This window comes from Benincasa hispida, chromosome 5 (genome assembly GCF_009727055.1).
Source record: "Benincasa hispida cultivar B227 chromosome 5, ASM972705v1, whole genome shotgun sequence".
Classification (NCBI taxonomy): domain Eukaryota; kingdom Viridiplantae; phylum Streptophyta; class Magnoliopsida; order Cucurbitales; family Cucurbitaceae; genus Benincasa; species Benincasa hispida.
In genome coordinates, this window is record NC_052353.1 from 5,850,725 (window position 1) to 5,862,024 (window position 11,300).

Here is an 11,300-nt window from a genome sequence, read left to right on the forward strand (position 1 = left end):
AATATTTAAAAATTAATTTATCAACTAGATATAAATTAGAATTCCGTCTCCGTGAATTTTTAATTTAAAAAATTCAGAGTCTAAATTTTGTAATTTCTAAATATAATTGGACCAAATAAACACAAAATTTATAGTTAACATTGAATTTTGAAAAAAACAAAGGTTTGAATATCATTTTAGAAATAATACTTCTGCACCAGCCAATAATGATTTATCATATCTTCACCAGATTCAATTGGTTTTAAAATGTTAACTATTTACCCTCAATTTTGAGTAAAATTTCCATTTTGAATCTTAATTTTGAGTTTTGCTTCCATCTCTAGATTCCAAAATTATTTGGTTCTCGTTACTTTTTACCCTTAAATTTTTTAGTTTTACTTCCATCTCTACGTTCCAATATTAAAAATTTACACTGATTTTCTCTTTCAACCTTGATATCACCGACCACTATTCTATTTCAAAGAAGGGATTCTTATCTTGGTTTGGAGTGTCCACCAATTTTTCGAATTAACTATAACGTAAAAAGGTAGCATTTTGAATTAAAGTCCTAATACAAATTAACTAGTAATGTAAAATTTTCAGATCCAAAGCTTAGGACCAAAACTTAATCTACTACTAATATAAATCAGGTCTAATTGGAGAAAAAATTAATAATAAATTCAAAAAAAAAAAAAAAAAAAACAGAGGAGAATAATCTGGAAATAGAGAGATTCTCACCTAAAAGCAGGAGACCTCCAAACAAAGAAAGATTATACTTTTGGGATGATACTCTTCCAAAATCAACTAAAATCACCCATTGACCCAAAAACGTAAATTTTTAAATCTAAGATAGATTCAGAGCAAATAGTGTTCAAATCCCTAACCATGGATTTTATTTTTTAAAAAATATATATAATCCGTTGAAACTCGAGGATAAAGAAGGAAGTTTATTCTTTAATTATGTGAGTGGGGAGCCAAAACGACCAAACCACTCAAAACAGGAAGAAAGAGGAGAGATTAAAAAGCGGTGAATATAATAAGGAGGCTTTTAAGAGCAACAGTGCTTTGCTAGAAACAACAAAAGAAAATGGTGCAATCAGGCACTCAGGTCAGAAGTTCATTTAAGTAAGAGATTTATTATGGTATAGTTCTGGACATCATAGTCAGGACAGAGCTTAATAAATGCAAAACTACCCATTTCCTAGTACTTTTTATTTTTGCCCTTCTTGGCTGTGGCAACCAAGTTCTGCAAATGAGAGTCCCGTTTTTTAGCCCCACAACCAGTAACCACCTTCCCTTTTCCTTGTTTGCTTCCAGAAATAGGGTGTAGGATTCTTAAACCATGGGGCAGAGGGAAGGAAATATGGAGTTAAAAAAGGCCCATATGCTGAACAGTGGATTCAACCCTATATGCAACATCCTACCTCAGATTGATCATTCATACAGCTTCCCTGAAAATCAAAAAACCGAAAAACCAAACCAAACCAAACCAATCCAATTCAAGGGTTTGATTTGGTCTTTAGTATAAAATTGGATATGTTTGTTTGTATTTGGAGAAAACCGTTCCAATCAATTTTGACCGGAAAAAATCTATTATTATAGAGCACATAGGTTTATAATTTAGAAAAGTATCAAGAAAAAATAACATCCTAACGTCAATCTAAAAAAAAAGGAAAAAGAAAGGAATAATTTTAATTTAAAAATAGCAAAAAAAAAAAGTCATTCAAACAAAAAGTAACAAGAAAAAATAACATCCTAACTTCAATCTAAAAAAAAAAAAGGAAAGAAAGAGAGAGAGGACCAAAACAAACTAAATAAAAATCAATTCATTGATTTTGTTCTTTATTAATATCCCTTCTTTATAAAATCAATTACTTTAGAGTATCAATTGGTTTGGTTTGGATAAACAGACGAAACCAAATCAATTTTCACCCCTACAATCATGAACTTCAAAACAGAAGAAAGCTAGCTAAACTGAACCAAATTTGGCTCTCTCTTCTATGAATCATTTTCCATCTGCACAGGATTTCTAAAAATGGCTAACATTTCTCATACATACAGCTCAGGTGAACAGAGCTCAAAATCAACAAGATTGGATAAATTATATATGTTAATGAACTACTAATAGAATATGATTGGAAGCTAGAGAGGTTCGGGAGAAGTGAGGGGTATGGTCTCATAAGACAGGACCTGGAATCATTCATTATATCACTCTCTTTCCGTTGCAGAAGGATGGATAGAGAATATGGATATGTCAGAGAGGCCATAGCTTTATCATAAAAAGGAAAGAAGAAGAATTATTAGCTCACCTCACGTTGCTCGAGGCCAACAATACTTTGGTGTAATCTTCTTCAATCATAAAATCAGTTCCTGCCATCCTCAAGAACAAAACAAGCATTTCAGTGATGGAATATCTAAAAAAAAACATTATTCTCTGAAAAGAATCATTGAAGAAAAACTGCAGTGAGTTGTTTCCCTTACTTACCTTCGTTGCTTACCACTACGCCTTCAATTAAAGATCTAAACAGAAACCTGATAAGTCGGTGACCTGCAAGGATTTTTTTGGGGGTAGAAAGGAAGGATTTTACAAACTTGATAGCTGTCAACTGTTTTGTCTTTCAAATTTTATTCATATGAGTAATATCCAAACCCAAACCCTTACACAAAAACCAGAAGGGGATTTGAAGGTTAACACCATGATATAGGTTGTGTATAACTATTTGTTTTTACTAGTCAAAAACCCAAAAAGGACAAAAGAAACAAAACCAAAAATTTTCATGGCTAGTCTTCAATAACCGATGCCAAACCAGTTACAATCTTAAGATTTCTAGCCCCAACCGATGAGCTTTTAGGCTTAAGCTCCGGAGGCTTCCATTCTTTTACAGCAGTCTCAATCTCTCCCAACCTGTTACGATCCACCGGTTTCTCCACATCGGGGCTGAGATTGGTTTGCAAGTTCTCCAGAGTATGCTTTGACTCAGGATCTGGACCTAAAATCGACAAGGATGAGGCACGAATATGAGGAGAGAGCCACTTTGCTTTTACATACTCGGCTTTCCTCCATGGCGGAACAGGCATCCCCTTCTTTTTTAAGCTCTGTTTTGCAGCCTCTGATACGATCGACACGATCCTCTGAAGCCGACAAGGGTTGCCGACGAAGATATAAGGAACGAGTTGGAGGATCGATTTGTAGCTTTTGGTTGACCGTGCAATTTCAAATTCTGATCGAAAGTCGATGTCTATCAATAAACGTTCTCCTTCAATAATCACGTCAACATATTCGTAATCCCCTGTTGCATCACAAAAATTGATTCCAATTAACTATAATTAGAAACAATCGGATTTCAGTTGCTTAATGAAATTCAAATTTTAAGAGAACAATAGACGGTCCGGTTCAAGTGCCCTAGATTTTCTCCCGAATAACCAATTCATATAATTTTTGGGTAAACGCTTTTCCCCCGAAAAAAGATAAACCACTGGAATTCAAATTCAATGACCAAAATTTTTCCATAATCAACGAGAAGGGTAATTAAGAAATATACCGGCCGGATATGTGGGGGACTTCTCCCAGTGAGATTTGCAGATGGAAGAGTCGTATCCAAGAGCCAACAACCCATTAGTAACAATCTCTCTTGCTAGGTTGTCTTTACGCTTGCAGACCTTGTTTTTCTCTACGATCCTGGCCGTATCCGCTAATAAATTCCTCTCATGAACACTCGTACAGGGAATTAAGCTCTGATCGAGTATGAAAACGTTATCAGAAAGGATAGAAACAAGAAACATATACCATATACGGCAAAATAATGAAACGGAAACTGACCATTTCCAAATAAAAATATGTGAATAAGATAAAATGATCCGTTATACCTTCAAAAGTTCCCATGCCTCACCACCGGAAGAAAAATTGGAATCGCCAAAACCACTATGTGGATCCACATCCTCTTCGGAGCTGTCCGTATAGTTTCCATTGAAGCAGTTGCAGCGACTGCGGCCGCACCTAGACGCGCTGAATTGTTTCTCATTGTCGTCCTCTATGAAATTCTGGACCATATTCGCCAAGCATATAGAGCTAGGCTCCAACTCAGAAGAGACGCCATCGGAGCTGTCCTTGTTAGCGTTCAATTCTTCAAAATTGGCCTTCTCTGCCGAATTTCTCAGTACGTTCGAGAACTGTCTCTCAAACAATCGCTTCAATTTCGACTTCACGACCGGCTTCACCAGCTCGAACCGAGCTGCTTCTTCGACTGTGTCAAAATCGATTGGCTGGATCTTCATTTGAAATGGCATGTTCAGAGAAGCTCTCTCGAACGAATTTCAGCACCTAATCAGTTAGTCAGATCTCAACAACTATTATCTCCATCATTTTTCCAAAATTGAAGCTGGTACTCTCGGTTAATTCAAGATTACGAAACGAACAAAAGCATTCACAAAAACAAGCAAAACAGAGTTATGCTAGCAAGACGGAAAATGTGAGTTCGATAACCTACAGTTCGTTTACAATCACCAGAAGCGTATCTCAAAATTAAATGTACTCCGATGAATTTGAGATAGCTAAAAATAAAAAACCTAATCCCTAATTAATTATAATGTAGTTTTCTTTCCCTGATTTGCTACATAGAATATGGAATAACTTCGAAACTCAGCCAAGTAAAGTCGCTTTCGTTTAGGGAAACCAGATACGGTCAGAGTGCTCAGACCGTACCTGCAACGCAACCGACCATAAGAAACTCCATAATTTCCAGCGAGAAATAAACTTCCGGCGAGGTACGGCGGTCGCCGGCGAAGGGAAAACGTAGAAATGAAACTCGGTTTTGAGTACGCACTCAGCTTTCTTCAGTTGACGATGGAAGAGAAATGAGAAGTGTTCGAGGAGTTATAAAAAGAGAAAGGAGAGGTGCTGACTAGGATTTATTTCCACATAGGATTTCCGACGTGGCAGTAAAACGATATAATCACCCGCAAGGACCACGTGTCGAGCAGTCAATGAAATTGTTTCGTGGCCTCCGCGGTTTGCTTCCACGATATGGTTAGGTGACGATAATATTTTTGGAAAAAGTGTTATCCCGAAACTACCCTTGAGTGAAAGTTAAAATGACGAGTTTGCCATCAGCCCTCATACACGGAGGCGTTCACAACCGCCACATGATCGTGTGGCGTGGGCGAAGGGCAGCTAAAGAAAACCAACCAACCCACTTCCGGTGAAATTCTCGTGTCAATGCGAAATTACGAGGTTGCCCTCCCTCATGACATTACTGAGTCGAGAATTGCGACCAGAGCTCGAAGGACGAAGAGGTTATTTTGTCATTTCGATACAGTTAAGGTTTTGGTGTCGAAAGACTTTTTTCTCTCTTTAAATAATAATAATAAAAAAAAACCAATCTAAAAAAATATATAAATAAATAAATAAACCAAAACGCTTCTAATTTTTTATGTCCCCACATTATCCAATCCAATTGTTGGGTTTCTCATTTTTTTTTTTTTTTTTTTTTTGAGGAGTTCTTTTGAGAATTTAATAAACTTATAATAAATCCATGCTTGATAAAATTATTTCCAAAAAAGCATATTAATAATTTTTCACTAAAAGTACTTCGCTTATTTCCTTCTAAAACTTAGAAACCAAAAACATATTTACTTTTATTTACTTTTATTTTGATCATGTGTGATTAAATTCATGATAATATCAATTTATACTCTTAAATTATAGAAATTATATCTATTTAAATCGAAAACTAACAATTGTATGGATTTAAGTCTTCAACTTTTGTAAGTGTATCAATTTACTCCCTTTATTACGATTTGAAACTTGTAATTATATAAATTATACCCTTAAACTTCAAAAAAAAAAAAAAGATCAAATTAAACTTTTAGTCCGAATTTCCTTTGAGAATCGTCAATGCACTTTCTCTAATTGTCCATTTTATAAAACCGACATTTAAAGAAATCTACTACTTGAGAATCAATACATTGATTTTTTTTTTAAAGGTTTCATAATTGTAGGTCAAAATTGGTTGGCTTATAAAAATTTTAGAGTGTAATTGAATGAAATCATTGTTGAGAATCTACATTGAAAAAATTAAAAGATCTCACACTTTTGATAAGATAGATGAACTACTTATTTCAATGCTAATTGGTTTTGAGATGAAACCTCGAACTAATAAGTATAATATTATGATTCAAAAAGTTCAAACGGATGATCGATACAATAATAAAATGAAATCTAATCCATAAACTCAAAACAGATATCATCATCATAAATTTTAATAATATCGATGGGGTTGTAAATGATAAATATTAGGCAATGGAAATGGGGATATAGGGTAACGAAGGGTTTGGGGAAATGATAGTGAAGCGGTTTTATGGTGTCGTATGCAAAACTGCAAAAAACGACGTTGTTTTGTTCTGTTCTGAGCTACACATCAATCAAACTCATATATCATATGTCATCTTAAACACCCTTCTTCCATCTATCCACACCACGTGTTCTTTCTTCATTTCCCTAACCATTTTTTTCCTTTTTTTTTCTTGTAAGAATAACCATTTTCAATTTCATCCACCATTATTATTCTTCTTTAATTTCTCACCACTCCACGATTTATTTCAACTCTCTCTCTCTTCTTCTATTTTTTTTTTTACATCATAAATCTCTCTCTGACATCATATTTTTTACCGGGTTTATCGAAAAATAAAATAAATTTATCGATTTTTTTTCTTTGACATTATCTATTTTTAGACTATTATTTTTAAATTTTATAGCTCTTATTCTTGTTCTAACTCACTTCTGTATTTTTGTTCACTTTTGAGCTTGCTCACTTATTGTCATTGTTGCCCTTTTTACTTCTCATTGGTCTCAAACTCAGCTTGTCTTTGTTCCCTTCCTCTTTGTTGGCCTGGAAAACTCGCACAAATCTTATGTGTACTCTAGCTTTGACAAGAACAAATTTAGTATGGATCTGAGTCTCTCTCAACTTTATACTATTTATATAATATATATATATAACGTGCATAGTATCGAAATCATTAGCTAATCCTATGGTTAATCTACCTTCCAACCCCTTCTAGACCTAAGTTGAAGCCCCACTTATTACATTTATTTTTACTAAATTATATAAAGTCATCCATCAACAAAATTTCTAGATCCGCCACTGAGTTTGGATACGTCGTTTGAGTTGACCTGGAAGAGTACTTATACCAGTGTGGTGTCAACCTTGAGTACCATTCAATGCTTAAGTTAGTACACAAAGGATTTAGCTCAACTAAGCACAAAAAGAATTGTTTGCCCATTGAGGTTGTTGATGTCGAACTATTTATAAGACTCATTCTTTGACTCCCACGTAGGGATATGTGTAATATCGGAGGTGTTAGAATAGGCGAGGCTCTTGAGATTGGAGAGTGTCAAAGCGAGCTCGATTGGTCGATTTGGAACCCGGGAGTTTGACTTTCCCATTTGAGACATGTGAACTTCGATGTAGACTTCTGTACCCCTTTAGTTTTGGGCCTTGCCTTGGGCAACTCTAAACAATCTTCAATATTGTTGCCATTTTCATCATTCATAAGACCACCGATGGGGCAAAGTCAATTACAACTTGATCATTGTATTCATGAGTATTTCTTGTGCTCCCATGCATTTCAATCGAGCTCAAACACTTCACCATTGAAATCAAGGATACTAGAATGGTCATTGCCATCTTTATTCGGGCTCTACTTTCGAGATTCGAGTTTCATGACTAAAATTGATGAAAGTAAAAATTTATTGTTAAAATTGATAATTTGTCAAGTTCAATATAAAAATACTTTTTTTTCCAAAAAAAAATGTCAATATCGAAATGAAACACCAACTTTCTTTAACAAATATAACCCATCAAAATATGGGGGAAAAAATAGGTATACTTAATTTAATAAATGCATGTGAAAAAAAAAAACGAATTTCTTATAGCTTCTTTAATATAGAATATAGGTGTGAGATTGAAAAGAATAACAACAAAATCTTCATATCATAGAAATTCAAATATACAATGAAAATTCATATTTCCACTCATATGTTAAAGATTTGTTATCTATAACATAAAGATTTGTTATTTTTTTTCTAGTACAATGAAGATATTAACTTAATTTAAAATTAAAGAAAACTTACAAAAAACATATAAGAAAATAAATGAGTAGGTTATAGGCATTAAAAAGTAGAATAAGCAAAGTATTTCTTTTGCTTATTTCACATATTTTGGTTTTTCCTTTCGCAATAATTTCCCTTTGCTTTCCTTAGTCAAATATAGAACCGAATATAAGAAAGTTAGTGATGTACGATCAATTCCCATCTTCCTTTTTAAACCAAACATCATGTCACACGTGTCCCTCTCTCCTTTTCTTTTAAAACCAAACATAAAGTTGGCCCATTTATTTCTTAGAGTAAACAAATTAATTTAAGCAAATGCCTAATCCTTCTCCCATAAATAACAATTGAAGTATTTCATACTCCATCCTTTTCCTTGTTTCTCGACAATATCTAGAAACAAAAAAAAGGGATAGATTCCACTCTCTTTTTTCACTTCTTGAATGGTTGATTTGTATTTATTTCATTCCTATTTTTTTTTTAAAAAAAAAAAAGGTCACAATTTGTGTTCATTTCATTCCTACTACATACGTCAAACCACATAATTGCATTCTATTACATTAGGGATGATCATGTCTATTGTAACCCTAACATGATAACTATGTTTATCGCGATCTTCATTTTCCTCACAATTTGTTATGCTTTTACCATGAATATTACGGTAGAGTGGAGGAAATAAAGACCACAATAGACATGATCATCGCGTTAAGATGGTGATAGATTTTGTCATTCATAACACAATACGGTATAAAATGCGGTAGTGTGATTTAACGTAAGAAAAAAAATTATTTTTCGTTTGTTTTCTAAGAGTGGATCGTTAATCATTTAGAGAGTTAAGAATGAGCTATTTATAAAAAAAAAAAAAAAAAAAAAATCTCTTTTAAGAAATATCGAAATGGAAGGACTAAATTTATGATTTTGAAACTTTAGTGACTAAGTAGATATAAAACTCGCAATTCTATAATTAAATTGGCAATTTAATATTTTCTCTCTTTTTTTTCTTTCGAATATAAGTCATTTTTTCCATTGTTATCTTAATAGAACTTTGCTTAAGAAATAGAATACATTATTAGGGTTAAGTTAAAAAAATAATGTATTTTTTTAAAGTAATGAAAAAAAATAAGATACATAGGAAAGAAATTTCAAAAGTAGGGTTTAAGAGAAAAGTATTGAAAAAAAATAGGGTAGTTTTGGTGTGTGGCAAAATCGTCTACTCGATACACGATTATTGTTTTATCCAGTCATCATCCCGTGGACGATAGATGGCTACCATGTTAGCTATATGGACTTGGTCAAAATGAAGACCAAACTCGTGGACCCCGTCCACGATTTTAATAATTTCTTTTTACTTTGATATTTTTTTAAAAAAAAATAATTAAAAATTTTCTTCCTTACTTGTTTTGTTATTGTTATTGTTCTTGTTCTTTTACATCATATTCATTTACTAGATTTAATGTCCAAGATAAAATGTAAGTTCATTAGTTCTTTTATTTCAAGATAGAAATTTACATGAAGCTAAAAATTTGAATTACAAGTCACTCAATTTTCTACATGGTGGTCGTCTTCGTGTGTCTTTAGATTAGCTTCACCTTGTTGTCATTTTTATCTACGCAAATACGTCTTCGATCAGTGTCAACAATAACGTTGAATCTTCTTGTCTACTAAATAATATTTTTTATGTTTACCAAGTTTTGGTCACACATTGAACCCAACTCTGGTAAATGGTGTTGTACTTAATAATATTGTACATGTTGGACAAAATTATTCTATATGATGAAAAAAATTAATACGAAATAATATTCATATCATACATTTGAAAAACGTAAGATAACAAAACTCTTACCATGCAATAATAGTAAGAGTCGTCAGGTGTGATAAATCGTCTCGTGCTTGAATCGTACCAAGAAAAATAATCATCTGATACATCTGGTCCATTTATTATTTCTCCTTGTGCATAATGATCATGACATCACACTGGTACGATATATTATGCATAAATTCGATGCGGGTCTTGATCGTGTTTATCTCTTAAATCAATCTGGTGTAATGTTAGGAGTGTGTGGTATAATGATAGTACGGTTTGTTGCAGACTAAAACTGTCTCAACACATGATCTGGTTGATGTCACTCTACTATATGGAAGCATATAAGAAGGTTAATGGTCATCCAAATGTCTTGCGTGTATAGCGTCCAATTAATTTAGGAAAAAAAACAAGAATAATTAGACACCCAAAAAGTATGTAATATTCATTTGTTACCTGATTGTACATTTCAAATACTTACCGATATACTAGCAACATAAGTAACATATTTGCTGGTTATTCAAAGGTAGTTAATACACCATTACACCTATTTTTTTTTTTTAAAAAAAATACAATTAATTTGTTTTATTACATAAAATGATAATGAAATAAATATATAAATAAAATAATACATGACACCGAATGGACGATGATCTAGGGACTGTAACTAAACTTGTGGTACTATAATATTAAATCTTTCATAAGCTCATACTTGTAACAATATCAATGGCCCCAATATTTTCAAAGCTTGTGCGTTAGTTGTCCGACATAGTTCTCTATAACGCCAGGCAAGACAGGTACCACCCCATGAATACGTATCAACATGCTCAAAATTAGATGAGTTTCCCTTATACTTTCCATATAGATGAGTTCCATCAATCTAAATTAATAGCCTACAATATTTGAACCCTCTTGCAGGATCAAATGACCAGAAAACTCGACAAAAAATAGTCATACCTGACACATCAAACGGAAGAAAATACCAATCCGCTCGTTTTCCAGGATTGGAATGCACAACAACACTTAACCAATACAGAAGCTTTGAATATGATTTCTCCCAATCACCAAATACAACGATAAATGCTTTTCTCTTTGTTTATCACACATGTCTATAATTAACATTATACTCATATTGTTTTTTAATTGCTTCTTGGAGTAAGCCACAGAAACTCCAGAATCAACTCTAACCATATTTTGAATTCCAATATTCAAAAAATTATAATATAGTTATGAATGATTCTATATCAATTCTGAGTACAAACATGAGTGATCCCCTTTAAATCTAATAATTTCAAACATCCCATGAGTTTTATGCTGACAAACGCGTAACCTCCAATCACAACAATCTTTCTACTGTTTGCATCTTACATACCAAATATCTTGGTTCGATTCTACTACGAAATTCTAATAGTG

At 33.0% G+C, this 11,300-nt stretch overlaps 1 protein-coding gene across 3 annotated transcripts; it reads right to left on the reverse strand.

The window, feature by feature from the left end:
- Positions 1-1,095: 1,095 nt before the first annotated feature.
- LOC120077958 lies at positions 1,096-4,841 on the reverse strand. Of its 3 annotated transcripts, none has more exons than XR_005481865.1 (4): positions 3,847-4,841; positions 3,522-3,714; positions 2,465-3,269; positions 1,096-2,349 (listed from the first exon to the last, which is right to left on the reverse strand). XR_005481865.1 is itself a non-coding variant. In XM_039032097.1 (4 exons), exons 2-4 carry the CDS (start codon positions 4,264-4,266, stop codon positions 2,761-2,763), a joined length of 1,122 nt encoding a protein of 373 aa, XP_038888025.1. In that variant the 5' UTR covers positions 4,267-4,300; positions 4,682-4,840; the 3' UTR covers positions 1,096-2,760. The 3 variants fall into 3 exon arrangements, 2 of the variants coding, with proteins under 2 accessions (XP_038888025.1, XP_038888024.1); XM_039032097.1 differs by having other exon boundaries at positions 1,096-3,269; positions 3,847-4,300; positions 4,682-4,840; XM_039032096.1 differs by having other exon boundaries at positions 1,096-3,269.
- Between the last annotated feature and the right edge of the window lie 6,459 nt (positions 4,842-11,300).

Coding starts and splice junctions, on each gene's coding strand:
- LOC120077958 (XM_039032096.1), bottom strand. CDS start 4,266: ATGCCATTTCAAATGAAGATCCAGCCAATCGATTTTGACACAGTCGAA. Junction 3,715..3,846: donor AGGCATGGGAACTTTTGAAG/GTATAACGGATC, acceptor ATACTCGATCAG/AGCTTAATTCCCTGTACGAG. Junction 3,270..3,521: donor GTCCCCCACATATCCGGCCG/GTATATTTCTTA, acceptor GTGATGCAACAG/GGGATTACGAATATGTTGAC.